Source organism: Meleagris gallopavo, chromosome 16 (assembly GCF_000146605.3).
Source record: "Meleagris gallopavo isolate NT-WF06-2002-E0010 breed Aviagen turkey brand Nicholas breeding stock chromosome 16, Turkey_5.1, whole genome shotgun sequence".
Classification (NCBI taxonomy): Eukaryota; Metazoa; Chordata; class Aves; order Galliformes; family Phasianidae; genus Meleagris; species Meleagris gallopavo.
In genome coordinates this window covers 10862553-10889566 of record NC_015026.2, presented here as the reverse complement: position 1 = coordinate 10889566, position 27014 = coordinate 10862553, and the positions used below count along the sequence as shown (strand labels likewise).

Below are 27014 nucleotides of genomic sequence, written 5' to 3'. Positions count from 1 at the left end.
GACGCAGAACAACAGCGTTATAAGCACCCAAATAAAGTACGGATGGAACAGAAATCAGCACCCGCGTGACTCCTCGCGGTGCACGAGCATTTCTTTACACACTCTTTGCTCATTTCTCACGGCAGCACACGAGGGCCGCATCACACACACACTTTGCTTCAGGACACGAGCAAGGGACACGGAACCCCGTCCGAAGCGCAGCACTGCCCAAACGGACGGGGGGACCGCGGGCCTGCGGGCGGCTCCTCCCAAACATGGCGGCCCCTCCCCAACATGGCGGCTCCTCCCCAACATGGCGGCCCCTCCCCAACATGGCGGCCCGGCGCCATCTGCCCGCGCCGGATGGTGGGATGGGAGGAGGGGACGGGCGCTCTTCCGCCGGGGCGGACCGGGTACCGGCGTGAGGCCTCAGCTCGGTGCAGGGTACGGGGAGGGGATCACGGACTGCGGGTGTTGTGCAGCAGTGTCCGCGTGGGGGCATTGGTTCCCCCGCACAGCTGCTCTTCGCCCGCACCTCTGGGTGCTTTTACGCTCCGGAATCAACCGCGGTAACAAAGCCAAGCCAATGAACGAAAGGTTGGAGGCTTTCGATAGCCGCGTTCCGTGCTTTTCATCTGATGTGGTCTGATTGCTTCCCGCAGCGATGGCAGCCAGTCCCATCGTGACGTCTAAGCGGCGGGAGGAAGCGGTCCGCGGGGTCCGCACCGAGGTGGTTTGCACCGCGTTCTCCAACTCCATCCTCGTGGTGGTCACGCAGTACGGCAAGATGGGCACGCTCGTCTACGTGAACCCCGATACCATAGGGGACAACGTTGGCAGGCCTTCGCTCAGCACCAAAGTGCTGCTGGGCAAGGACGAGGTAGGAGCAGATGCGCAGCGCCCCGGCGCCGAGCGAAGGGGAAATTCTGTAGGTGGGGCCGTGCGAGTTGCCAGGGAGCTGATGAATCACAGCCGTTAAGCGGTGTTTGCACGGCGGTCAAATGGATGTAAAAATCTGGTCTGAAGGAAGAGGGGATCCTCTGAAAAACAGGCACGTTCATCTGTTCTCCGACAGCTTTGTGGGGCTGGTGCTTGGTGTCGTATAGGGTACGGGTTGCCTTGCTGTGTTTATGGAAGATTTGATACAGCTCCTGTTACTTTAAAGGTTGCAAGATCAAACATACAGCCTCTGATAAGCTTTCCAGGCTTGCTGTTCCAATGATTTCCCCTTCTTGAGTCTCTTTTTTTCCTCCCTCCAGCCTCCATCTCTGCCAGCCCCATAATGGACTTTAGATGCCCTCTCTCTGTGCGCCTGCCAACACCTGCCCTCGATAAAGTTTAATTTGTTTTCCTCCAACAAAATGAGTTTTTATCGACTGGTTTCACAGAGCTGGAGTGAAAGCAGAAGGAAACGTGTTTTGCAAAGTGTCAGCTGGTCAAGCATTAAAGCAAAAAGTTACAGAGCTACAAGTTTATGAGGCTTTCCATCAGGGTTGGGCTGTCAGATGTTACTTGCTAACCTTAACTAGAAAAGCTGTAACAACACATAGGTTCCCCTTTCTGTCTGCCCCTCAGTGCAGTTCTCATTCCTCAACAAGTCTGCCTTCCCTGGGTGGGGGAAGCTTTGCTTTGCCTGGTTGACATGGCTGCTAATTCTGAACAGTGGCACCTCTGAGCCATTTCTGTGGTTTTTTTTGGAGATAGGAAGTGCCTTTTTTACACAGTGTTTTTAAATCATGTGACCAACTTAATCAATCTAAACTTTAAGAAGACTTTAATTTGCTGACTTCCTGCTTGTTGCTGTGAACATCCCCATTTGAGACCATACATATTTCCAAGCAACACTGGCAGCTAAAGTCATGCTAGCTCAGCCTTCTAAAAAATGCGTAACTGTAGGTATCAATAAAACTTAGGCAAGTTGGATATTCTTCTTAAAGAAGTCTCACTAAGATGATATCCCTTCTCTTCCCTGCTTCAGCCTCACCATTTATTTTTGGTTTTTATTATTCTGTTAAAATCAGAAATGTTTTTTACGTGTGCAAAGGCTGTGTATAATGCCAGTTTGAGGTCTCTAAGACTTAGAAAAACAAGACAGCTTACTTCCAGAGTTTGTCAGCAGAGCATAGTCTGGTCAGCAACAAGAACATGGTACTCGGGAATCTGGTCATGATGGGAATAGAGGGATTCTGATCATTTTATATATGTTGATATTTGGTGCTGTGGGAAGAATTGCAGAAGGACTTTCAACAGCAGCTTTCCAAACACTCTAAAGCAGTGCAGAACTCCAGTGCAGCTCCAGTTCAGTTGTTTCAGGATGGGTTTTGTTGGACTGCTGCTCACAGGTCTAAACTCTCCTATTTTAAGTTTGTTGAGAAAGTGCCTTCTAAATTATCCCATACCACAGCGTGGCTTTGTTGGCCAGCCAAGCTGTGTGTCTGTTTCCAATCACTCTGGAACTGCTCAGCAAACTAATGCTCAGCATCCAGCACAGACAGGTTCCCGACGTGCTCCATGAACGAGTCATTGCAGGGCTCTTCCTCTGCTAACTCATGCAGGATGACTTTGCAGCTGCGAGTGAACCTCTGTTTACCTTTGCTTTTCAGCCCCTCGTCCATGTTTGTGCAAAAAACCTGGTGGCGTTCGTGTCTCAGGAAGCTGGGAACAAACCTGTTCTTCTCGCTATGGCTTTGAAGGACAAGACCATGGAAGGAATACAAGCTCTACGGGAAGTGATCCGAAGTTGCCAAGTGTGGTGAAGTTGTACCATCTGGATTCAAGGAAATGATCTGGAGTCCATGACTCATCGCCACTTTTTTGAGAGGACAAGAAATGAAAATGATGGAATGTCTTTGTGCTGGTTTTGGACATGCTTAGGAATGTGATGAATTTTTCTCTACTGGGTAGAATGGTTGTGGGTTTTCTTCCTGTGACAGGTTTGCGGTCCAGATAGTTGGTGATGAGATGAGAACAATTGCCTCAGTATTCAAGAGAAATGTTATATTTGTCACCTGGGGAGGGATGTATATCTGGGAAACGTCACAGCTCTGCATTTGTGCCCGAGGAGTGATGGATGCCAAGCTCTGTAGCTACACTGTACCGCAAAGGGGAACACCCAGTGCAGAGTGAGTAAAAGAAACATTGATGAATCTAATTTTACATGGTCGGTTGTTTTTTTTTGCTCTGCAAAAATCACTTCAATTGAAATACAAGCCTCCGTAACAAATAAACAGCAATTGCATAATAGGAAAGTTTTTTTTTTTTCTTGCCTGCTTTTTTTTTTTTATTTTTTAAGGAAATTACCTCTTATGACTACTTTTATCCTTATGTCAGTTTCCTCCTGATGTATTCTGAATCTGCTCTTCGTTTCCAGTCGCATTTTGAAGAGAGGTAGATAATTGCAGTGTTCCAATTTCATGAAAACTGATGTCAGGATAGCAGAAAGGAACCCAAGTTAATGAGAAAAAGGCAAAATATCGGTTGTTTCCGTATGATGTGGTAGTAGCACTTCAGAGAGACAGCATGTGCATTGCTCTGGGCCACCTGCAACAAGCTGCCCCTCTCCTGAAGCACTGTCAGAGCAGACATGGGGACAGAAGGGCTTTGGAGGTTACACAGTGGGGTGTTGGCTGAGTCCATTGAAAGAAAGTGCTCTTATGTGAGGTCAGATGAGTTAACGCAGTGCTTAACAGCCCAACTTGTGCTGTTTGCTTGGAAAGCACGTTTGTTTTTTCCTCTTCTTGGAACAGGTAGCACCAAGTAGTCAGTTTTTAAGTAAGCTATTTCACACTTTTGTCACTTATGAACTTGACTGAGCTGACCAAGGCCAGGTCCTGCCTTCAGATTCAGGGCAGAGAAGACCCGTGCTGTGCTGATACCCATCAGTGTCAGCAGAATCAGCACAGAGCCTGTCCATTCCCCATGCAGATCCTATCGCTGGATCATTACTGTTGCTAAAAAAATCCCATAAAAATACAAAAGCAGAAAATGCATTTCGAAAGGACTTTTTCCTCTGAAGTAATGGTTTCTACAGTATTTTAAAGGATAATGAGAAATGAAACATATCTTTAAGAGTACATTCAAAAACTGCAGGCTTGCAGCTGCCCTTGACAGAAATTTCATCTAAAAATAATTTTCCAAACTGTGCTTCCAAGAATCAAAGATTTGCATCTGTCAGAACTCCAAATTTTCCCTCTTTTACATTTCTTCTTTTTTTTTTTTCTTTTTTTTTTTCTTTTTTTTTTTTTCTTTTTTTTTTTCTTTTTTCAGCCTAGGAGGGCTGAGAGAGCCATGTGGAATTTGTTAACGTTGATCTTTGCTAGTGGAGATCTCTTCCCAATCCAAAATGCAGTCTGTTTCCCAACTCCTGCTGCTCCTATGATGCCCTTAGCTCCAGTGAGTTTATAAATCATATATGAGTTGGCAAATTCAATGTAAACCACATCTTCCACTATGTGGTGATATGCTGCCTCACTGCTTCTGTGCCCTGAAAACGTCATGTGTTAATACCTGCAAGCTGACCCTGGTTTACTACCATGGTTTCCTTGTTCTTTTTGCAACCAGGTCTGCACGCAGTGGTGAGCAAAGAAAGGACGTGGCACTCTCTCTCCCATTTGATGCTCAGAGCCACAACATCTCATCTGGCTGCCTTTCTGCAGGCGATAAGTCAGACCACGAGCAGCTGGTCCTTCAGGTTTGCTCTGTTCTGCAGTAAACCAAGGGAAGGCCTGTCCCAAAAAACAGCCTCCCCAGCCTGGCTGCTTGTACAACCAGCTGTCTGCCTTTTAGTCATCGCTATCCTCCAGGAGGAATTAATTCTCAATCGCAACAAGAACTGCTTTTGCCACCCAGGCAGCGCTCACCACAAACGCAGGGCAGCAGCTCCGGAGCCTTCCAGCCCTGTTTGCTTTCCGGGCGTGAGTGCTAAACGGGGCAGACTGGAAAGGTACGTTTGGCAGCTTTTCTGCAGAAGGTAAAGCCCTGCCTGCTGCCCCAGCTGCTATGGGGAGGGCACAGAGGGCCGGTGCTGAGCCCCTTGGGGTGCAGTGAGGGAGAAGGGCTGGCGGTGTCCTGCTGGGAAGGTGCCCGGAGGAGGAGTCTGTGCTGGAGGAGGGCGCAGGGGATGCAGAGGCAGGTGCACGGCGGGACGCAGCCACGGCCTGCAACTGGAGGAGCCCCGCAGGGTGAGTGGGGATGGGGGCACGATGGCCGGGTGGGGTTCGGCCAGCAGGGCAGAGGTTGGCCCCACGCACCTGTGGGTGGTGGGGCAGAGCCCGTGGTACTGGCTTGACAGAGGGCTGGGTGCTGCTCTGCCTTGGTTATGTGTGCTGTAGGTGCTTCCTCCTGGTGGTGTGGGGGTGGTATAGAGAGGCTGCTCATAAACAGCCCCGAGCCGGGCTTTATCTGGATGCAATCAGCAGGAAAGGAGTGCCTGGTGCTGGCAGGACACAGCCTGGCCGCTCCCATCCCTGGGTGCAGGTCAGCCATCTCCCCTCACAGCAGCGTGGCCTGGGCAGAGCGATCCTGCAGGCAGCCTGCCCAAACCCAGTGCACTGTCCATGGTTTTGGGCTCAGCTTTCACTGAGCGCCTCTGGTATCCAGGGATTGAGCAGAGCAGGCAGTCGGAGCACAGCAGGTGTCTGCCCCACGTCTAAGAGCTGCCTGTTGGGATGTGCCATCCTGTCGAGCTGAGTTTTGGGGCTAAAATTACTCTCGCACCTCCTGGCTGCCTTTGTTTTGGAAGCAAATGGGCCCTTGGCTGCATTGAGTTGCCCGGCTACCTTGCACGGCTGGGATCTGGTTACCTCTGGAGCTGGGAGCCCTGTCTCTGAGTGGCACTGAGGCTTTTGTTTTAATGACTTGCTGCGACGCGTTAAGAGTTTTACAATGCAGGAGAGCCTGCCAGGAAGGCCGCTGGTGCCGAGCTGCTTGCTGCACAGCCGGGCTGTGAAAGCTAATAGGAGCTGGGACAGCTTGGCCAAGCATCTGTGGCACGGCGCCGGGCTGAAGGCAGAATAAATGGGTCTGGAGCTGAACGCAGCTCTCTGCCATGTCCCACGGAGCAAGCCAGATCGTGCTCTTCCCTAGCACAAAGCTTGAGGAGAGTGAAAACTGCCAAACCTGACATAGGGCATCCCCAAAACAAGCTGTGGGTAAGGGTCTTGCCACAGAAAGGTTCCAACACGGCTTTCTCCCTCCTGCATGTACCGCCAGCTCTCCCTGGCCTCCTGTTAATGTTTACAAGGGCTGTCCAAAGAACAGATCCCTCCCCGGGATCCTGCTTCCTGCCAGCCTGGGCAGGGTGACGACAGCTGCACAAAGGAAAACCCTCTGCTCCTGCTGCCCTGAGAGTCCACTGCAGCTGCAGGTACACCCTGGGACCCGGCCACCCGCAGCACCCAGCACTGGGCATCTCCACTTACAGACAGCGGGAGGGGTCTGGGGGAGGTATTTTTAGGGCTGCTGATCTGATACCAGCCGAGTTTCCTCCCCTAGAGGTTGGGGTTTGTGAAGAGGGAGCTGCTAGGCGAGCTGGGCTTTGGGCTGTTTGCTGTGTGTAAGTGGATCAAGGTTGTCCCCTACCACACTCATCTCTGCAAATATTTTCTTGCCTCTCACCAGTCTGCACTTACAGGCTTTCCTCTGGGCGATAGTTACCCAGCTAAAATCTTTGTTTTTTAACAATGTGCTGAGGAGTGTCTACATTGTTAGAGCTCTGCTTGCTGTCTTTTTTTTTTTTTTTTTTAACTGCTGTTGTTATACGTGTGGAAAAAGCAGGTTTCCATAGATAGCTCAAAGAGAGGCCAAACATGGCAGTCTGTGCATCTGTTGGCCTTGAGATATGAAGCTGCCCTATAAATAAGAGTGTATTATTAGTTTGGGCTGAGCTGCAGAGTGCTCTGTGCTGGGAATGCTGGGGTGAGAGTCTTTGAGGAGGGCAGAGCTGCCCACGAGGATCCTGCAGAGTTGTACAAGTGCTCCAGCATCCCCCAAGCCCCATGCTGCTGCCTGGGCTGGCACACCAGAACCTTGAAATTATGAGATGGCCGAGGTTTGCTGCCTCGCTGAACATCCTGGGTGATGCCAAACCTCCTTCTTCTGATGAACCCTGGAGCTGGCCATCAGCAGGTCACTCAGAAAGAAAGAAGCTAAATGTGGGGGTGGACCACAGGGCCTCAATGTTCTCTGGGCTCCCAGGATAACGATGTGAGCACATTGTCCATAAGGATGTCAATATCCTGATGCTTGTTAATAAGGGGATGGTTTTAATCATGGAAGGAGGTGATATTGATGCTTAAGTCTCTGGTGCCCAGTGGGAGAGGTCCTGAGCTGCAGGTGTCAATACCTGAGAGCAAGAGTGTGGGCACGTCTTTTAGTTTCCTAAGGGATGGTGACCCCAGAGAAAACCAGAGGGAGTGCAACTGGGAGGAAGCAGCGTGTGTTTTGGGGGATATGGGGACTAGAGACACCTCCTTGCAGACACAAGGGTCTGCTCTTGAACATTTGCATTTTCCTGCTGAGAGAAGCAGCCCCGACCATGGAGAATAGGCTGTCTTGGGAGAGGGCCATGCTGGGAAAGGTGTGGGGAGGAGAAAAGCTCACTGGAGATTTGTGGGCTGGGAAACTTGCTGGGACCTTCCCCCTCACCAGTTCACCTCCATCCCACACCACTCCCCGTGCCTCTCCCTCCCACAGATGAGTAATGCCACCCATGCTTGGTCCTCTCCTGCGGCACCCAGCTCTCCAGGGCCGGGCACAGCTGCCAGGCTGGCCTCCGCCACCCCATCCCCAGCCCTCACCCTGCTCACAGCTGCCCACAACGACTCCCAGGATGGCCAGCAGCTCTTCCTGACCACAATAACAGCACGGGTCATCTCCGGCATCTTCGTGTGGTCGGCGCTCATCGTCACCTTCCACCAGGTATGGGCAGGATGGAGTCACAGCTCTGGGTTAAGGGCTGGGGCAAAGCTATTGTTTCCCACCATCTCACTGCAAACACCAGGTGGGTGTTTCCTCCTGCAGCTGGTGGAGGGGAAATCTCTGCATCGGGAGGGTGGACTTTACCCTGTGGCTGCTGGAGCTGGGAGAGGCACAAGGCAGCACTCAGTGGGAGCTCATCTAGCACCGCACAGCTGTGCCTTTGGGCATGCAGCCTTGCAGCACCCCATCAGAAGGCACATTCTGCGATGCTGCACAGACCCACAATGCTGGGGCTGCCCCAGAGTGAGCCACTGCCTCGGAGCACCAAATTAAGCCCAGACTCATCGGCCCTAACCACAGCTCTGCACAACAGGCATGCTCTCCCTTACAGATCTACATGCACCTGAGGAACTATACCATCCCCAAGGAGCAGCGCTACATCATCCGCATCCTTTTCATTGTGCCCATCTATGCCTTCGACTCGTGGCTCAGTCTCCTGCTCCTTGGCAGCCACCAGTACTATGTCTACTTCGACTCAGTGCGCGACTGCTATGAGGGTGAGCACAGAGCAGCCACGTCAGCAGGGATGCTAACAGCAGAGCAGGGCTCTCCTCCTCTGCCCTGTGTCTCTGGAGCATCCTGGCTTGCACATAGTGCCGGATCTGCATTGTTTTTGCTTTCAGCTCTCCCTGCCACCATTTGGAGCTTTCCCCCTTCCTGCTCCATCAGCAGCAGAGAGAGGAGGGTTATGGGGCACCTGCAGGCTCTGAGAGCCCAGCATCTGGCCACATTCCCAGGGGAAAGGATTTCTGCCTACCTTTGAGGTAGAAAAACTGTTTTTCCAAAGGAAAAGGCAGACTTACCTATGAAATCAGGCGGTTGGGAGGTGCAGAGAGAGCTTGTGAGTTGAGTTTCATGTCCTTCCATGAAGGTCTTTGGCCATCACCCTCCTCCTGCACATGCTCAGATGTGCGTCCTTGGGTGCTGCCAGTACATCCTTTGCCCACCACATTCTCTGCATGCAGGAGTTGTGTGTGCATGGTGAAGCTGCTGCTTCTGCAGCAAAACACATTTACTCTATAGACATGGCACAGTGCATCTGGTTCAGGTGGATTCAACCTGCTGGTGGCCTTCTACACACCCACGCCATTGTCCCAAACCCTGATAACGTGCTGGGTGGGTGAGGAGACATCTGAGCAGGAAGGGAAGTGAAACGTAAGCCCCCCCCCCGAGCTCTACCACCAGCCCTGCTGACCATGTCTGCTCTTTCCTTGCCAGCTTTCGTGATTTACAGCTTTCTGAGCCTATGCTTTGAGTACCTCGGTGGGGAGAGCACCATCATGACTGAGATCCGAGGGAAACCCATTGCGTAAGTGGTGGCACACCACCAACTCCTCAGCCCTTTGCCTCTTTTCCCCATCCTGTTGCCCAACAGCATTTCCTTGGCTTCTGCTTCCAGGTCTAGCTGCTTGTATGGGACCTGCTGCCTTCAGGGCATGTCCTACTCCATTGGGTTCCTGCGCTTCTGCAAGCAGGTGGGTACCCAGTGGGGAGCACTGCAACTCCCCTCCGCAGCAAGGGACGGGGGCTCTTGGGGCTGTGTTGCAGTGGGTCCCTTACCCAAAGGCAAATCTCACCCAGATGCTCACTATTTTTCTTTCTGTCGGCACCTGGCCAGCAGCAGGGCGCTGCGCTTGCTGTCCTTGCTCTGACTCACTGCTGAGTCAGGGTCCCCTCCCACTGCAGCGCTGAGATTTTTATCTCTGCCTAGTCTCAGGTTGGCTGGCCGGCTCCCTGACTGCCCAGTGCTGCGCTGCAGGCTGGAGGCACCATTCTGTCCCTGAGGCAACCCCTCCTCAGAGTGGCTATGCTGATTTTTGGGAGTGTTCAGGGTGCACAGCCTTGCTCCCTCCTGTCTACTGGTTCAGATCATTCCTGCAATGAAGAAGCACTTGCTCCTCCATCCCAGCAGCAGAGAGTTGGCTGTGATGGGGCTGGGGGGGGCAGGAGGTCGCTACTGCCCTGTTCATGGTGTTTCTCTCCTGTGCAGGCCACGCTTCAGTTCTGCATTGTGAAACCCCTCATGGCAATTGTCACCATCATCCTGCAGGCGTTTGGGAAGTACCACGACGGGGACTTCAAGTGAGGATGCTGGGTGGGGCTGGGAGGAGTGCATCGCCTGGGGGAAGGGGATGGATGGTCCCTGCTCCATCGGAGGGGATGGGGGACCTGCTGGCCCTCCCCAGGTAGCGAGACCACACGGAGCCCAAGAACAGCCCCACTATCCCCAGGCAAGATTTGAACCAAACACCCAAGGGCCAAAATACAAAAGTGACAGCAGCTTCTGTTCCCCCTCCCACCCTTCCTCGGCTGGGCTGGGCTGGGCTGGACTGCCCCCCGTGGCACAGCAATGCACATCCCCCACAGCCCCTGCTCCCCTCCTTCCCTCTTTGCCCCCAGCTGTGTTCACTCAGCAGCTTGCTCTCCCCCCACAGTGTCCGAAGCGGCTATCTCTACATCACCATCATCTACAACTTCTCTGTCAGCCTGGCTCTTTATGCCCTCTTCCTCTTCTACTTCGCCACCATGGACCTGCTGCGCCCTTTTGAGCCGGTCCTCAAGTTCATCACCATCAAGGCTGTCATCTTCCTCTCCTTCTGGCAAGGTGAGTCCCAGCCTTCTTGCAGTACCATGCAGCCCAGGGGGGTGGTCCAGAGCTGATCCCTCTCCCTTCCCCTGCACAGGGACACTGCTGGCAATCCTGGAGAAATGCGGGGTGATCCCCGAAGTTCAGATCATCGACGGGAAGGAGGTGGGAGCTGGGACAGTGGCTGCTGGATACCAGAACTTCATCATCTGCATTGAGATGCTCTTTGCTTCCATTGCGCTGCGCTACGCTTTTAGCTGCCAGATGTACAGAGAGAAGAAAGAAAACTCAACAGGTAACTGTTCCTCTCTTCTGCCTTCTTTCACCAGTGGGTAGGGAAAGGACAACCTCTTGTAGCACTACAATGGGATGGTAAAAAACAGTAAAGGAGCCTCCTCCTCTGCTCCATGAGTTTCTTCTCCCTCAACCGCTTGTGACAGGAGAAGATACCTCGGTATGAATAGGCAAATTAGGGGATTTTGGTATTACAGCACACACTGCTGGAGAGGATCCACACTCTTTGAAACATAGGGCTGAATTTGCCTTCCTCCTCCTTGGTGCTCACCACTGTAAGCTCCCTTGTTCCACAGTGAGATGTGGTCCATGGTGAGGCCACAATCTTGAATTTCTAGGGAAATCACTGCAGTCTTAAAGCACTCAGGCTATTGGCCATATGATGCCCCATCACCTCCTGCTCTGTTTTTCAGCAAACCTTGCCCCGATGCAGAGCATCTCGAGTGGGCTGAAGGAGACAATGAGTCCACAGGACATTGTGCAGGATGCCATCCACAACTTCTCACCCACCTACCAGCAGTACACCCAGCAAGCCATGCAGGAGGCAGAGCGCAAGGCGCCGGACGAGAACGGGCACGTGGCCTGCAGGGCAGAGGGAGCAGGAGGCAGGAAGAGCAAAAACATCGAGAAGAGAGTGCTGATCCTGTCGGATGAGGAGCTGTAGGAGATATCCGAGGGGACAGAGACATTGGAGAGGCTTAAATGCAAGGAAGGGGGGACTTTTGAGGCTGTGACAACCTGCTCACATTGGCATGCTGGAAGGAGGAGAGCCAGGAACTCAACTCATAAAGCCAGTTCCTAAAAGGGAAGATGCAATAACCAGGGAAAGGTTAAAATAGTGCCAGCTTCTGACTCATCTCCGAGGTGTTAGGGACTGTGCTCTTTGCTTTACTGCCAGTCTGGGTGCCAGCCCTGTGCCCATACCCCTGCTGGGTTCCCAGTGAGCCAGGACCACCCCAGTGCCGTTGGACAGACTGGCCTCCTCACCCTGCTCTTACCTGCAAACAGCACCGAGACCTGACAAAAATGCTTTTCTCAGCACAGTTCTGCTCTAGTTTCTCCTGATTTGGGTAAAAAATGATCTCCAGGGCCCCATGGAGAAAAGCAGTGCAGGAAGGTGACTTCAATTCACCTCAAAACCTGGTAACATTTGAAAGACATCATGCCTTATTTCTATGTTTTCCTCTCTACTTCCCCTCAAAAAGCCCACAGAGTTGTGCAGGAGCTCTTTACCAGGAGGAAGAGCAGCTCATCCTCCTCGGCCTCCAGATGGGGATGCAGCTGCTGGACCAGATCTCCTGGGATCAGCAGTGGGACCTCTCCTGGACCTCACCGCACGGTCTTGCAGCTGCATTCCTGAAAGCTGCAGTGACAGAGGAGCTTGTTTATGTCTGAACCCATTTATCTGCAAGTGGATCAGGAGTTAAAAGGGATTCCAGCTTTCTTATCAGAGCCATTATTAGGGAACCAGACTGTGACTGGTGGTGGTAGGAATGCACCGACTGGGAACTGTCTGTTCCTCCTAACTCCTCTCCATCCCCTGTCCCTACCCTGCATGTAAGAAGCAAGTGCTGCAAGACCAGAATCAGCGGATGCTGGAGGCCCTGGGGAGCTCAGCTGCATTGAGGGCTGTGTGAGCCATTTCCCAGAGCACCACAGCATCCCACAAATCCATCACCCTGCCTGGGCTCTGAGAAGGCACGTGGGGCTGAGCCCGACAGATTTTCTCTGTCCTTCTGCTAAACTTCCTCTCCAGTTTTATTTTCTTCTATTTCTGTTCCCCTGCTGTTAATCAGATGATCCCCTTGGGAACTTCTTTGGGCACCAGCCAGCTGTTGGTTGGGGTGGGAGCTGGGCAGTGGAAGGACAGGGGCAAGTCTGGAGCCTTTGATTTGCAGTCACATGGCAAACAAGCCTATGGGTGAGGCTTATAGCTGTTTTACAGCTCCTAGTGTTGTTTTATTCCCTGCTCTTGAGCTGCAAAGTGTAAATTGCAAGAGGAAATTATTTATGATTTTTTTTTCTAATAAACAGCAATTTCTACTATGGGCTGAATGAGCATTTTCACTTAGCTCAGCAAGCAGAGCCCACACTCTGCCCGCTCCTGCTCTAATGCTGATGCTCTTAAGCTGCACGTCCTCCCTGCCCCTTGGTGCTGGCCCAGCAGAAATACCTGCACACACAGCATCCTCCACACTCCGATGTTCCCACAGGGTTCGCGCTCATCCCTCTCCCTCCACAAGCAGTGCGTCCCCCCGTGCGCTGCACCTCCTCCAAAGCTGTGGATGCAGCAGTTCCGAGCTGCTGGGTCCTCTGCAGCCAAGCCCAGCAGCACCACCACAAATCTATGAATTATTATCAGAAGTATCTTATCATGCTGGAAACGTGGAGCCAATACAGATAGGCTATGGCTGAGCCAGTCTTGCAAGCCCTTCGCTCTGGAGATCTGCTGCCTGTACCTGCCCAGCCCGTGAGGTTGCCGTGTTTTGTGTCAGCTGGCCTGTAAACAAGAGCCAAGCAATTGGCACATCCAGGGAGCTGCCACCAACAAGGCTTGACATGGGCGCAAACCTGACAGGGAAGCAGGGCCACATCTCAGCAAACATCTCCATCTTCTGAGCCCCTCTGTGCCGCAGCTGCGGGGACAGAAGCAGCTTCACCCCCTGGGTGAGGACAGACTGCGAGGTGATGATGGGGCATCTGCCAGCGTGCTCGTGGGATGCAGGCTGGCATAAGAACACAGCAAGAAGCGCGGCTGTACTTCATTGCACAAATGATCAACTCCAGCACATAATGGGCTGCATTCATTGCTCTTGCCAGCAGGTGCAATTCCCACTGCAGAAGGCAACAACTGCCTATTTATGTCAAGTCCTGATTACTGTATTATATGTAAAACAGGTCTTTCTCACAAGCGAAACATGGAGGGAAAAAAAAGCACCAAACCAGCCGTGACGCACCCAAGCCTACAGAACGATGCTGGCCCCAACGAGTGCACTGCTATGGCCTGGGCCCTCAGCCTGCAAGGCTCAGAGCTCAGAACACCCCAATGGGTGTTGAAATACCAAAAGTGTCCTTGGCAAAACGTGTCCTCCAGCACGGTGCTGCTCCATCCCTGGGATGGGCACGACATCCCACCTCCCTCTGCCATCACCAGCTCCTCGCTGTCCTCTCCATGGGCAGGATCTGAAGCAGGGGACGGTGACCTTCACAAGCTTGCTTCTCACAGCACATCACATGCAATCCCCCGGCTCGCCCTGCATCCCCACTCCATGCCCAGGAGCTGGGTGAGGAGGCAGCCAGCCCCACCTGTAGCACCCAGTGACCACCGCACATCACCAGTCCCACGGCTCATCCATACTCTGCCCTACTTCTGTCATTGGACACATCCATGCGACACGCTGCCTTGGCCCAGCGCAGAGCACGTTTCCCCCTTTAGCTGCCCCTAGAAACAAGGGCTGCCCATGGTAGGGGATCGAAGCCCAGGTGCCTCCCAGCTCTCCCATTGCCTTAAAGCTTGGCTGAACCGATAGGGAAAAAGAGAACGATGAAATATCGATCGAAGGAGTTAAAGCTGTTTATTCACCAGCAGTTGCACAGGAAGCACCGAGGGATATTTCATAACTCCACGGCGAGGGGAGCGGCTCCCTCCAGCACCGTGACCTGTTTCACAGCACAAGGTCTCCAAGCCAAGTCCCACGGGGCGCTCCCAGCACCGCCACCGCCGCAGCTCCCACGTGCTCTGGGCACAGAGCACAAACACACACCAGGAAGCACGATAAGCGTGAGCCCTGTGGGAGCAGCAGCTCGGACCAGAGCACGGCCCAAACAAATGGGAACAGCAGCACAGGGGGGCTGGGAGGCGGTCGAACTCAGCCATTTGCTGGAGCATCCACACAGCCTGCATCCCGAAACCACCGCAGCCAGCTGCTCAAGGTGATGAGCAAGGGAAACGCCCCTGAAAAATCAATGTGAGCTCCAAAACGCTGACCATACACCAGGGCAAGTCTGAAACCAGAAAATGCTTTATTGGAAAGGTACAAAAAAACCAGTCACTGCAGCTAAATTTACAGCAATAAATTACGTTGTGGCTGTCAAGAGAAAGTAATGGACACATACACAGGGCTACTCGCCTTACAAACAGGAATCCACATTGCTTGGTATATCAATAATTTATTTTATAATAAAAAAGCAGCACAAAAATAAATATTGAAATGAAATTACTGAGTAACCACAGAGGATAGAATGAGCTGGTGATAAAAAAAAAACAAAACAAACAAAAAAAAAACAACTTAAAACAGAAGACTTCTATCATTAAAAAAATGAAAGCAAGTATCCACCATCTACGGAAACACCCCAGCAGACTGAAATACAGACGAAGGAAAACAAATCCACGTTACAAAAGTTTTTCGTTTTTTTGCTTTTTGTTTTTTTTTTTTTTCCTTTTTGTTTGTTTCTTTGTTTTAAATAAAAACATCATGACAACAAAGTTTAAATGATTTGAGAGAGGAAGAAATAAAATAAAATAAATGCCACTTTCTCCTCCTCCCCGGGTCCGAGCCGTGCCGCAGCCCAGCCCCGCTGTGCTGTCAGCCGGGGCACCGCGGTCTCCTCCGTCAGATGGCAGAGCCGGGCGAGAGCTGAGATGCTGACTTGCTGTGGGGGGGTCTGAAGGTGCCCTGGAGGGAAAGGTTTCCCCCACTGCCACTGGAGAGCTCAGCAAAGACACCTAAGAGACCAAGGATGTCCCTCCCGGCGCTGCCCCAAGGTACCCGGGTGGATGCGTCGGGCTGTTTCCAGCATCCCAAGGTACCCGCATCGTGCTGCAGAGGGGGAAGAAAGGCCTGGGGAGAGGATCCCAGCGCTCGGCCTCAGTGCCCCTGCACCTCGGGGAACAAGGAGGGGCAGAGAAGGGAGCCCAGCATCCGAAATACGGCAGCGAATTGAGGCGGCAGGGAGCGCCCGGTGACCCCGCAGCAGCAGCCGGCTCCCCGCGCCACGCTCACCCTGGGTGTCAGGCTTGCAAGGGCAGGACGGAGAGAAACAAAACAGAATAACAACAACAACAAAAATAACAAACGGAAACAAACCAAACCCCAGAGGAATGCAATGCGACAACCCCAAGCTGGAGGGCCCTCCGGGGCGGAGGGTGGAGGAGTTGGGTCTCCATGGTGGTCAACAGCTTTCGGGTCATTCCTCCCTCCACGTTACCTTGCAATTCTGATCCCTCTGTGGAAGTTTAGCCAGGACATTTCATTCCCCTCCAGGTCACCACCCAGGGAGGGAGCCCTGGACCGGCGATTTCTTTTAATAAAGATTTACAGTATCAAACTTGGAAAAAAAATTATCTTTTTTTTCTTTTTACGAAAAATCTGTACGATAAAATGTATATAATTATATATTTATATATATATTTCTCTCTCTTTAAATATTTCCACGTGGTCCTTATGGATATCCAATATGGATTACCTACCATGGCTATGGTATCAACAGCTTTAACAACACCCAGGCCTCTTGTTCTTAATCGAGTGACCAGAGATTGAAGTGCCTACCAGCACCAAACTAGCAATCACTTGGACAAGCCTTTGGCACCCTTCCAAGAACTGGAAAAAATAAAAGAAATACTTGGCCACAAGGGAAGTGCCACATAAAGATATGTTTCTCAACAGCAAGAAGACCCCACGGAACAAAGTTCAACCTCCATCCCCCTCCGTGCCGCTGGTCTGATTTCCCCTGGCAGGGGCCAAGGGCAGCCCGAGGGTGTTCCTATCTAGCCAGGAATGTTATGGAGCTCCGGAGCTGTTCTAAAGACTGGAAGCATTTGGGCATTTACGAGTCAACTGGTCCTTTTTTTTTTTCGTTAAAGTTTTCATTTAAAGCCCCAACAGTGCCAGGAGTCTCCATTTTGCCTGTTTTCGGAGGCACCTGTAAGGTCTGGGAAAGTTTCCAATGTTTGTGAGCTGGAGAACACGAGAGGACCAGGAAATGACAGTAACATTTTTCTCTTCCTCAGCTTCTGCTGTGGGAGTCAATAACTGGTACTGATACACAGGACATCAATCTGCCTGTTAGGAGATAGGGAGGGAGTGGAGGAGAAATGAGGTAACGCTAAGTGTCATCCAAACTCTACGCGTTGGAAAATCACTTGAAGGAAACTCCCTGCTCCCCTCCGGCACACGCGGCTCTGGCAGGGATAAGAAGCCTTCAGGAGGAGGCTCACCTGCCCCTTCCCAGCTCTGTAAGGTCATGAGCATAGGTGTCGAGGACTGAACGAGAACCGAGGCTGAGGCTCCTCTTTTCATTAACCTATTTCACAAAGAACCCTCTTGGGGAATCCAGAGACTCCAATGACAAGGTGGAAGAAAAAAAAAAGAAAAAGCAAGCTAACTTCTTCCAAAGGCAAAGAGGCCTTCACTGGAAGTCTACAAACGTACTGCCCCCAAACAACAAATCACACAGGGCGGTGGATGCCAGCACACTGTCTCCTTTGCAACAGCGGCACTCGATTAGTTCTTTCAGTCCAAAACACTGGCAAACTCCCCGCCATCTCTGGCTTCTATTCCAGAGCCCAAGTCCTCTAAGCTCTGCTCCTCACCTCATCCATCAGCAGTCTCATTCTCTTCTCACCTGCACGACAACAGGCATCGTCCATCCCACAAGTCTCTGCCCTGCAAAACTCACAGGCCCTTTTTCTTTCCTACTTCAAACAGAAGATTAAAAATAAAACACAACAGAACACACAAACACCAACATAGCTATTTTTTTTACAGTGACCTGGACACATTCATCTTTTCAGCGCTGCTGTGTGACAGCAGAATTCCTCCTCTTGGCTTCCCACTTCCTGCCCATCGCCGGGCCAGAAATCCCTCTCCCAAACCACTGCTCAGAGCCACACGCACGACTTCTCGGTCCCAACTCTTCCATTCCCTACGCACACGGATTTCCATCCTGCCCTCTACGCTTCTCCTGGGGCAGTTCACACATTCCCAAGAGGAATCTTCAAGTTTCGGGCTCACATCCACACAGGTTGTCTGAATACTGCAGAAAGGACTCATGCAGCTCCCAGCCAACCTCCCCATGGCCCTTCCCTGGTCAAGCAGAGCCCAGTGAGCCCAGCCCTGCAGCCGGGATGCTCCTTGCTCACCTACCAACGCTTCCACCAAGGAGGAGGCTCTAACTCCTCCTATCTGTGCTATGGCCCTTTAGTTACACTTCAGTGCTTCAAAAACATCTTTCCCAAACCTTCTGCACAAACCCTTTCCCATAGTGCTGATCCCAGCAGAACAGCCCCTCTGCCTTGCAGTCAGTTCTGCTTCCACCTGGTAATACTTCCAGCGTTTTTCTTCCTCGTCTGCCCTTCTCCTCCCCACACACTGCTCTTCACAGCATCTACCGTGCCTCCTTCCCTTAAGCTTCAGGGAATCCAGAAAAAATAAAATAAAATAAGCCGCTATTTCAAGACTGTGGATCATTTGGAAGAAATACACTGCATAAATATACCCAATTCACAGGACACCTTAGGGAAGGAGCTATTGGGAAACATGGGCTTGGAATAAAGGAGGCTGCAATGTAGTTTTTCACAGGCCACACAGGTAGTGAGGCGTATTAAAATATGTAAAATATATATTTTTCCATATTTTAACAGCATGGATTGAAAACAAAAGGTTATTCCTATTGGGTGTGGTCAGACCCAAGCATTAATCTCCGTCATCCTCCCACTCCCATCCACTCGCAGCAGGATGAAATTCAAACCAAAATGCCTGTTTCCCTGCCCTCGGAACAGCAGATGGAAGTGGGGAGGAAAGGGGAGACCCTTCTGACAAGGAGTAGGATGCCACTAAAGGAAACTCTTTTCCATACATTCATCTCACACGATGATTTCTACGGTCCATCTGTTTCCTGGCTCTTGAGCATCATTCACGAAGGCTCTGGAGGCTCCTCAGGTATCTTCTCCCGGCTGGAACGCCACCCACGGCTGCGAGGGGCTCAAGGAGGCAGGGACAAGAAAGTAGATCTTGCAACTTGTACTGCAGACAGAGCTCAAATCCTGGACACGAGGGGTTGATGGAGCCACCGAGTCCAGAGAGAAGCAGCCAGTTAAGTTCCCTTTGTAGGTATTTTTTCTTTTCTATTTTCTTCCTTACTTACTTAATTTATTTAATTCTTTTTTTTTCTTTTTCTTTTCTTTTTTTTTTGTCCACTTTTGGTAAGAGAGTTGTTAAGATGCCAATTCTTGACGTGACCAAGAACTCCGGAACAATGCATAAGAGCCTCCTCCCCCCCCCTCTGAAAGGCTGCTAGTTCCCCACCGAGGGCACTAGGACGCTGCTGAGAACGGCACGGAACTGGATGAGATTTCGGCTGATTTCACGATGGTGATGACACTGGTGGTGGCAACTTTGGTCGGGGTGATAGGCCCTCGCGCCACAGTACGAGCAAAGGTCTGGAGTGCTTCGTACTTGGAGCGCAAGGCGTCCAGCTCCAGCTTCATGCTGCTGTTTTCTCTGGCCAGCTTCTCCACCTCTTGCTGCAGCTCAACCCGCTGCCTCTCCAGCTCCTCTTTCTGAGTCACACGCTTGATGCGGCAGCTGGCGGCGTAGCCCCGGTTCTTCAGCGTGCGCCTCCGCTGCTTCAGACGGATGACCTCCTCTTTGGTGAGACCCCGCAGGTGCTGGTTCAGCTCCCGTACGGACATTGACACGAGTTCATCATCGCTCAGCACTGGGGCATTCTCTCCCGACTCCTCCTTTACCTGCAAACACCAACGGCACAGGGGTAGTGGCGGCCCTGCAGGAGAGGCCGATGGGGATAGCGGAGGCTTTCCCTCAGCACCCTACTGGAAATGCCCCCGAAGCACTTCACAGAGCTCGTGCTCCGCTCAGACACTGCCACGCTGGGGTGACACGTGGCAGAGATGCAAGCACTGCTCCCATCTGGGTTCGGGTCGCCCTCTCAAGTCAAGGACAGCAGTGAGCCTTATAGGAGCACAGAATCACAGAATGGCCTGGGTTGAAAATGACCACAATGATCACCCAGTTTCACCCCCCTGCTGTGTGCAGGTCGCCAACCAGCAGACCGGGCTGCCCAGAGCCACATCCAGCCTGGCCTTGAATGCCTCCAGGGATGGGGCATCCACAGCCTCCTTGGGCAACCTGTTCCAGTGCTTTACCACCCTCTGAGTGAAACTTACTTTGAACTGAACAGTGAGATTTTTAAGGAAACAAAAGGACATGGAAGTCTTTTGCGTTCCTTTTTCAGGAATTCACACCGAACCCTAAAGGGGACACCTTTTATCAGCACCGTGATGGGACACCAATGCAGTAGTCTCACAAGCAGAATAGCCTCTTGTGTGCAGATTTCATTCCACATTTAGTGGCTTTTCATTGAACACTGCTCATCTGAGTGTTGAACAGAACCAAGCCTGCTTGGCTTCACTTGGTCTGACTTGGTTGTCCTGACTCTGAAGGCACATAAGAGAAATACCAAGGGCTCGTGCTTTTCTCTGAAGCATATTTGCTACCACAGCTGTTTTCAGAACCTTTTAGACACTATTATTCTGTCTCTTCACAGACTGTAGGTACCTGGAAGGAAGAGCCAGGACACAAGAAAAACTACAGCAGAGCACGAACAATGCACGTGTGGTCCACAATACAGCAGCTATACCCAAAGCATTTACTGTCTGCTGGATCTGTGAGAAAACAGGTGGGAGCTTCCTCTCCTCAGTGCGTCTTCGCACTGAGAGCAGAAGTGCTGCACTGTCAGGCCTGGAGCACTGCTTTCAGGATGCTGCCAGCAGCCAGAGGTCTCTGGGGCAGCAGATGGGACGATCTGGCCCTACGCTCTTGCACAGAACTCAGACTTCTAAGCACAACCAATATTCTTCTACCTATCTCCCTAAGAACTTCTCTGCAGATAATATGAAATTATATTAGTGCCCATTTGTGGGAGCCTCCCAGAACAAGAAAAGAAGAGGCATGCCGTCCGACAGTCGCAGCATGGAGCACGGCTCTGCGGCAGCCTGCCCCAACAGCCAGCATCCCCAGCACGGCCTCTCCCCTACCTTTAATGCCTTGTTCGGTTTGGGATTAGTCGTCATAACCTGAGCACAGTCTTCTGGACAAAACCGCTCAGAAATTGCAACTGGAAAACACAAAACAAGATTTTTGAGTTAGACAAATCTCAGACGTGAAGGTAGGTTAACAGAACAGCAGTCCAGGACCCCAACTCCAAAACCCCGCCAAAGGAAATAAAACCACACAAGGAAGGATTCAGAGATCAGTCCACCCGTATAGGTGTAAGAAGGAAAAACCTGTACGGATAATCACGTTGCTGCTTAATGCTCAAGCCCTTCTATTTTGTTTTTAAGCACACTGAGAACAGGGCAGGGAGGGAAGGACGTGGCTCACGCCGCAGCCGTGCAGGCAGCCATGCACTGCCCAGGCCCCACTGGCTCACCTCCCTCCAGAGGCATCCAGACACTCCGGACGCCCTATTAGGGACTGATTGAAGAGTTAACTCCGCTCATAAAAGGCACCGAAAAGCCACAAGACAACAACTCCATTCTCATTTCGATGCTTATTAACCCAGCTTGACACTGAATCAGCAAGACAGAAATAAGCTGCCTGGTTTGTCACCTGCTCCCAGCACCGTCCCCACCCAGCGCTCCCAGAAAACCCAAACACCAGAAACAAAAGCCCCCCGTGATGACAAAGCACGGCAGCAGCTCTGCTCTCCCGCCGCCTGACGATGCTCACAGCCCAGCAGCCTGATGCTGTCTGGCGAGGCGGGCGCGTGTCCACCGACAGCATCCTCCGCCAAGACGCTGCCCTTCACGCTCACCTTAGCCGAGGACAACACCCAGCCGCAGCTCAGCGACGTCCCCCCCTAAAACCATCACCCCACGGCGCGGCGGCACAGCAGGTACCGGGTACCTACCCCGGGAGGGGCGGGCTCAGCCGTTCCACCATCACCGCCTCCGCCCGTCTCTCCCAGCCGGGAGGGCTCCACGCCGCGCCGGTCCGCCCCGACGCGCGGCTCCGAGGGCTGCGCAGCCGGCGGCACCGCGTCTGTCTGCCGGAGTCCTCTCCTTCTCTCTCCCCCTCTCCCCACCCCTACCCAGCCGGGCCCAAACCCTCCCCATTTTCACGTCTGCGTCGTGTCACACATCCTAATCATTCATGAAAAATCCAGCCAAAGCATCCCAAGCATGATTCCCGTCTGATAGTTGCCATGGTGACCTTGGGAAAGTAGCCAACCCCGAGACAGTCGTCATGGCAACAGAGAAGCCCAAAAGCAATAATGACTTCAGGTCATGTCTGTGCAAAGACATCACCAAGTCGGCGGAGAGTAAACAAACTCATTCATAGCTGCGAACGGGGGGCGGAGGGAGCGGGGTGCCAAGGTGGGCAGTGAGGCTGCAGGACGCCACCCCGGCTGTCGGGGCGTGCATTTCGGTTCCTCCTCTCTTTTTCAGCACCAGACAGCCCAGTGTCACACATCTGCCAGAGGGCCAAGGACAGCCACGCTCCCCAGCCCTGCTCTGTGATGAATGGAGCTCGGAGCAACCAGCACACAGCACCTCCCCGAGCCCCGCTCCGCTCTCCTCCCCGCACGCGGCTCCAGCAGCCCCTGCTATGGCACCAATCCCCGCAGGCCCCACAGACCCCTCCATCGCCTGGCACCTCACTGACCTGCACCAGGCTTTGCCTTCAGACCTCAGCGCTGCCCTCCGCCCGTCCTCCTCCTCCTCATCGCTTCCCCTCCGCCGCCCACCCCTATGTCCAGGCAGACACGGAGGAGGAAGGAAAAGCTCGGACGGCCGAGGGGAGCCGAGCGCTGCCAGTGCGTAAAGGAAGCGGCCGGCAGCCCCCTCCCTGCACGCCGCGCAGGCACTTGGTGCCATAGTTATGCAGTGAGTCACCAGCTGTTTACAGAGCACAGCTCGCATTCCCACAGCATCAGGAACTCTTCCTCCCCTCGGTATCCCCCCCCCCTCCCTTCGCCGCCCCCCGGCCCTACAAGGATGGGGTGCGCGGTGCGGCCGGAAAAGGCAGGGTGAAGTGGGGCGGCTGCACAGAAAGGCTTTGATCTGCACCCAGCGGGGCTTCAAAGCACCGACGGAAAAACTGAATGGGGCGTGAGGCGATGGAGAGATGCAGCGCACCGTGGAACAGAAGTGGGCAGAGGTGGGAGCCCCGTGCTGGGGCGGCCATTCTGCCACCTGTCACCCCGTGACATCAGAGCAGCGCTGCAGAGCGAGGCCTCGTCCTGCACCTCGTCCTGCACCTCGTCCTGCACGGCACTACGGACAGACCCGTCACAGTGCTGTGTCGTGTGCCAGAGCTGCTGCTGGCACCGGGGCTGGAAGGCGGGTGGGCACGGTGGGAATGGCTCTCTTTAAACATGTATGGGAGGTGTGCCACCTGTGGCTGGTGGAGCTGCTGGTGTGCTCCTGACACCACATCACCTCGGGCGAGCCACGGAACCAGGGGATGTACCAAGCTGTAGGAACCCACATGGATGACTGAGCCCAAGTCCCAGCTCCACGCAGGGCCTCTCAAACCCAACCCCAAACCCAACTCCTACGGCTGATAGCAGTGTCCCAGAGCTCCCTCAGCTCCGGCAGCTCAGGTTGTGCCCACCGCCCTTCCCTGATCCCCAGCTGCTCCTCCCCTGGCAGCTCTGCACCACTCCCTCAGGTCCTGGCACTGAACCACGTCTCTGCACTGACCAAACCCTGCCCATAGGTACCACCTGCATTGTTCAGCTCCCAGAGTTATGCGGCAAATCCCCCCATAGACACCAGGTGGTGTCCCCCAACCACGCTGCTTCGGGGTCTGCTGGGACACCACCTGCAATTTGATTACTACAACCCTTTTAGTCTTTACCCTATTGCTGCTCATCTTTCCTTAATTGCATTTGCTGCATCACGTCTCAAAGTAGGAGCTCAGCTTTTTGGAGCAAGGACTGCATTACATCTTTACCCTGTAAGCAGCGTGACACACTTAGGACACTACATAAATAAAGCAGTGAGTAGTAATACACCAACGGTACGTGCAAAGGCTTCGGATCCACAGCCAGTGTTTTGACTGTGGGTTACATAAAGAGCCCTTGTAATTCTGCAATAAAGTTATCCATCAGCAGCCCTGCCAACGCCCTCGCCCTCTCTCAGACTCCTGTGCCATTGGCAGCATCCCCCAGAAATGAGGCACCCCAACGTCTTGATGCTGAGGATCTCAGCTCGGAGCACCTCATGATTGCAGTGCTCTGAAGGGGAAGGCAGCAGAAAGCCGAGGCAGAGCAGAGCTCTCCATGTGAGGTTCGCAATTAAGGCGAAAGGAAACATGCCAGAGTGCAACTTCAGACTTTCCACGCTACGGGGCTCTCACAGCGCGTTACGCACTGAGGGATTACCATAAAGTCAATGCCGACACCCAACGACTGAGGATGAACTCCAGTTTTAAAGCTCTTTCTACGCCGCACGAAAAGCCTGGCCAGAACACGAGGGCCTGGCAGGCAGCCCTGCTGGTGTTTAGCTTCCATCCTGAGACAAGCACAGCAAACTGAAAACACGCAGCCCTCACCTTCAGCTGGGCCAGCAACAACTTCCAGAGGGCAGAAAAACAGCGAAGTGCTCAAGCAGCAGCAGCAGGGATCTCCGCCATCGAACCTCAGCACAGAGCTGAGTTATGTGGGAATTCTCCTCTCATTCCCAAACGCAGGGACCGAATTCCTAGGCAGCTGCTCCAGCAAGTCACCCAAATATCAGGTTTACCCGAGTTATCCTCAGCTCCAGCTGCGTTTACTGAGGGCACCTCCAGAGACAACAGGCGAAGGCAACTTCAGTTCCCATCTCCGCACCTCCGTGGCACCATGCGGATCAGTGTGTCACACAGCCCCATCCCTCAGCCTTCAACCCTTCCCCACTCTGACAGCCTTCATGCACCCCATAGGGCAGACTGATGCTTGTCATTCATTTGTAAGGAGAGAGGGGAGGGCTGCGCTCCGGGTGTGAATCAGACAGCAGGAGCATATGCAAGGCAATATATTTGACATGAACAGAGAGAAGACACACGGAGGGGTGAGTCACTGTTTACTGTTCTAGAGGAGCTCCGCACAGCCCTCGCCCAGCTGGCCAGCTTTCCATTTCCCTTATGGATCGGAACCAGCATCCAGCAGCAGATGGAAACGAACCTTCAGAGCAAAGGCGAGAGCTGCCAGAACACGGCGCTATGAGGCGCTCTCTGGGGAAGCCTGGACGGAGATCAGACAGTCCTTGGTGGTTGGGTAAACAGCCTCGTCAGATGCTGCAGAGCCTGCGGTCAGCGAGCAGAGCACCAGAAGGGCACAGCACATTGCACCACATCACAACTGGGACCTCGGGGAGGAGGTGGCCGGAGGGGACAGGTATGCAACAGACAGAGCTGGTGTTCACCAACCACAGGATGCAGCACTTTTTCCATCATACAGGGGGCAGCGGTAGAGCTACACCGGAGTCACATCTCAGCATCGCTAGCACAGGCAAGCTGAGCCTGCAAGCAGCAGCCAGCTCACCCATACACAGAGCAATGAAGGACAGGTCAGTGTCCCCATACCATGGCCAGTCAGCAGGTCCAACTCCTTCACCTGCTGCACAGCAGTGTGGCATTCAGGTCCTGCAGCAGCACAGAGCAGGGATTTGCTACGCCTGCTATCCCACTGCTTGGGAGCTCAGCAGCAGCGGGACGGCTCCCGCCTCTCCCCCAGCCCTCATGTTTATGGCCGTGGAGCTGCATGGCTTTGCGCTTGCTTCATGCTTGGAAGGCTCTCTGCTCGGGTTTGAAGATAGCCTGAAACAATAGCTCAGACAGAAGTGGAAACTGCCGGCTCATCTCGACAGGGTGCTGAGCTGGAGACTTCCTGAGAATTGAAAGCGCTCGCGCCGCTCGAGCACTTCACAGCTGGATGTTTACAGCACGGCCAGCTCAGCCCACAGCCCCCGAGTGCTGCCGGGCCAGAGCTCCCAGCTGTCCCCTCCTGCTGCCCAAACACAGCGAGAGCCTCACGCTGCCCACTCTCACACCGCCCGGTTTCACAGCGCATTCCATGCCATTAATCACTTCCCAACACACGGGGCATATTGTGCTGCTCTGAGCTTTCCCTTTCGGAAGGCACATGCACGGCACCAACCCAACTGCGAGTTGCAACAGATTGCAGAAGGAGCACGGGAATGGGATGAAACACAGCAAAGCGGAATGAGGGGAGAGCAAAAAGCTGACAGTTGGCCACCTGGCTCAGAAACACCTCCGAAGAGGGGCATGAGCTTGCACCAGCATAGGTACAGACACGTAGCATGCCAAGATGAGCCGCCAGCTATGGAGAGCCGCCGTGCCCCATCCTCGTGGTGATTGCGACGACAATTAATTAGAGCCCAGCACCCCGTCAGGTGCAGGCAGAGTTAACTCTGCTGCCTGCCGGCCCTGCGCAGCGCCATTGGGCAGCAGCAGCGTCCATCACAGCGAGGAAGTGACTGCGTGGGGAAGGAGCTGTGCTGTGCAGTGCTGGGGGACGCGGAAGGAGAGGGAAAAACACCGACACGCAGCGCTGCGAGCGGACACTGCCAGGTAATGAATGCTGCAGAGTGCCGGGGTGCATCGATGGCATTGAAGGCAGCAATGGCACAGAGCTGCCCTCCAGCACATCCCTCCCGACGGTTGTGCCCGTTCCCAGCCCTGCTCGGGCTGCCGGCTGCGCTCAAAAGGCAGGGGCAGGTGACAGCAATATAGAGGCCCTGTAGCTTTCTGTGACAGCGCTGCCCAACGGGCCCGTTCCCAATTCGGGACCTGGTGGCCTGCTTTTGGTGGAGCTCTGGGACAGCCCCGCGAGAGAGGAGCGGGAGGAGGGCGGCACTCCTGCAGCTCTGCTCTCGGTTCCCCTCCCCGGCGGCCCCACGCTGCTCTCCGGCTCTCATCCTCCCCATCTCCACGAAGAGCTCAGAATGGGTTTTCCCCCAGCCCCGTTTCTGAGCAATGACAACACATCATCATCGTCATTATTATCACCATCATAACAAAACCCCCAGCCGTCCCGCGCAACGGCGGGTCACACGCGGAGGACGCTGCGGGTCACGGATCCCCGCACAGCCCCGCACGGCTCCCCGCAGCGCTGCGCGTGGCCGTGGGCCGAGGGCCGGCTCGCGCTC

At 53.4% G+C, this 27014-nt stretch overlaps 3 protein-coding genes across 6 annotated transcripts; 2 read left to right on the top strand and 1 right to left on the bottom strand.

Annotated features, from left to right (window-relative positions):
- Positions 1-296: 296 nt before the first annotated feature.
- PSMG3 (proteasome assembly chaperone 3) lies at positions 297-3130 on the top strand. Of its 2 annotated transcripts, none has more exons than XM_010719649.3 (3): positions 297-423; positions 642-859; positions 2583-3130. In XM_010719649.3, the coding sequence occupies exons 2-3, from the start codon at positions 644-646 to the stop codon at positions 2733-2735; spliced, it is 369 nt and encodes a 122-aa protein (XP_010717951.1). In that variant the 5' UTR covers positions 297-423; positions 642-643; the 3' UTR covers positions 2736-3130. The 2 variants fall into 2 exon arrangements, with proteins under 2 accessions (XP_010717951.1, XP_010717952.1); XM_010719650.3 differs by lacking the exon at positions 297-423 and adding an exon at positions 428-548.
- A 1831-nt stretch (positions 3131-4961) lies between these two features.
- On the top strand, positions 4962-12883 carry TMEM184A (transmembrane protein 184A). 2 transcript variants are annotated; one of them, XM_010719647.3, is made up of 10 exons: positions 4962-5159; positions 6190-6343; positions 7672-7896; positions 8288-8453; positions 9175-9265; positions 9356-9431; positions 9947-10038; positions 10392-10561; positions 10641-10838; positions 11251-12883. In XM_010719647.3, the coding sequence occupies exons 3-10, from the start codon at positions 7672-7674 to the stop codon at positions 11499-11501; spliced, it is 1269 nt and encodes a 422-aa protein (XP_010717949.1). In that variant the 5' UTR covers positions 4962-5159; positions 6190-6343; the 3' UTR covers positions 11502-12883. The 2 variants fall into 2 exon arrangements, with proteins under 2 accessions (XP_010717949.1, XP_010717950.1); XM_010719648.3 differs by lacking the exon at positions 6190-6343.
- A 1958-nt stretch (positions 12884-14841) lies between these two features.
- MAFK (MAF bZIP transcription factor K) lies at positions 14842-22651 on the bottom strand. 2 transcript variants are annotated; one of them, XM_003210563.4, is made up of 3 exons: positions 22525-22651; positions 20895-20974; positions 14842-19586 (listed from the first exon to the last, which is right to left on the bottom strand). In XM_003210563.4, exons 2-3 carry the CDS (start codon positions 20928-20930, stop codon positions 19152-19154), a joined length of 471 nt encoding a protein of 156 aa, XP_003210611.1. In that variant the 5' UTR covers positions 20931-20974; positions 22525-22651; the 3' UTR covers positions 14842-19151. The 2 variants fall into 2 exon arrangements, with proteins under 2 accessions (XP_003210611.1, XP_010717948.1); XM_010719646.3 differs by lacking the exon at positions 22525-22651 and adding an exon at positions 21770-21789.
- Positions 22652-27014: the final 4363 nt, after the last annotated feature.

Coding starts and splice junctions, on each gene's coding strand:
- PSMG3 (XM_010719649.3), top strand. CDS start 644: ATGGCAGCCAGTCCCATCGTGACGTCTAAGCGGCGGGAGGAAGCGGTC. Junction 860..2,582: donor TGCTGCTGGGCAAGGACGAG/GTAGGAGCAGAT, acceptor TTTGCTTTTCAG/CCCCTCGTCCATGTTTGTGC.
- TMEM184A (XM_010719648.3), top strand. CDS start 7,672: ATGAGTAATGCCACCCATGCTTGGTCCTCTCCTGCGGCACCCAGCTCT. Junction 7,897..8,287: donor TCATCGTCACCTTCCACCAG/GTATGGGCAGGA, acceptor TCTCCCTTACAG/ATCTACATGCACCTGAGGAA. Junction 10,039..10,391: donor TACCACGACGGGGACTTCAA/GTGAGGATGCTG, acceptor CTCCCCCCACAG/TGTCCGAAGCGGCTATCTCT.
- MAFK (XM_003210563.4), bottom strand. CDS start 20,930: ATGACGACTAATCCCAAACCGAACAAGGCATTAAAG. Junction 19,587..20,894: donor AACCGAACAAGGCATTAAAG/GTAGGGGAGAGG, acceptor TGGTGTTTGCAG/GTAAAGGAGGAGTCGGGAGA.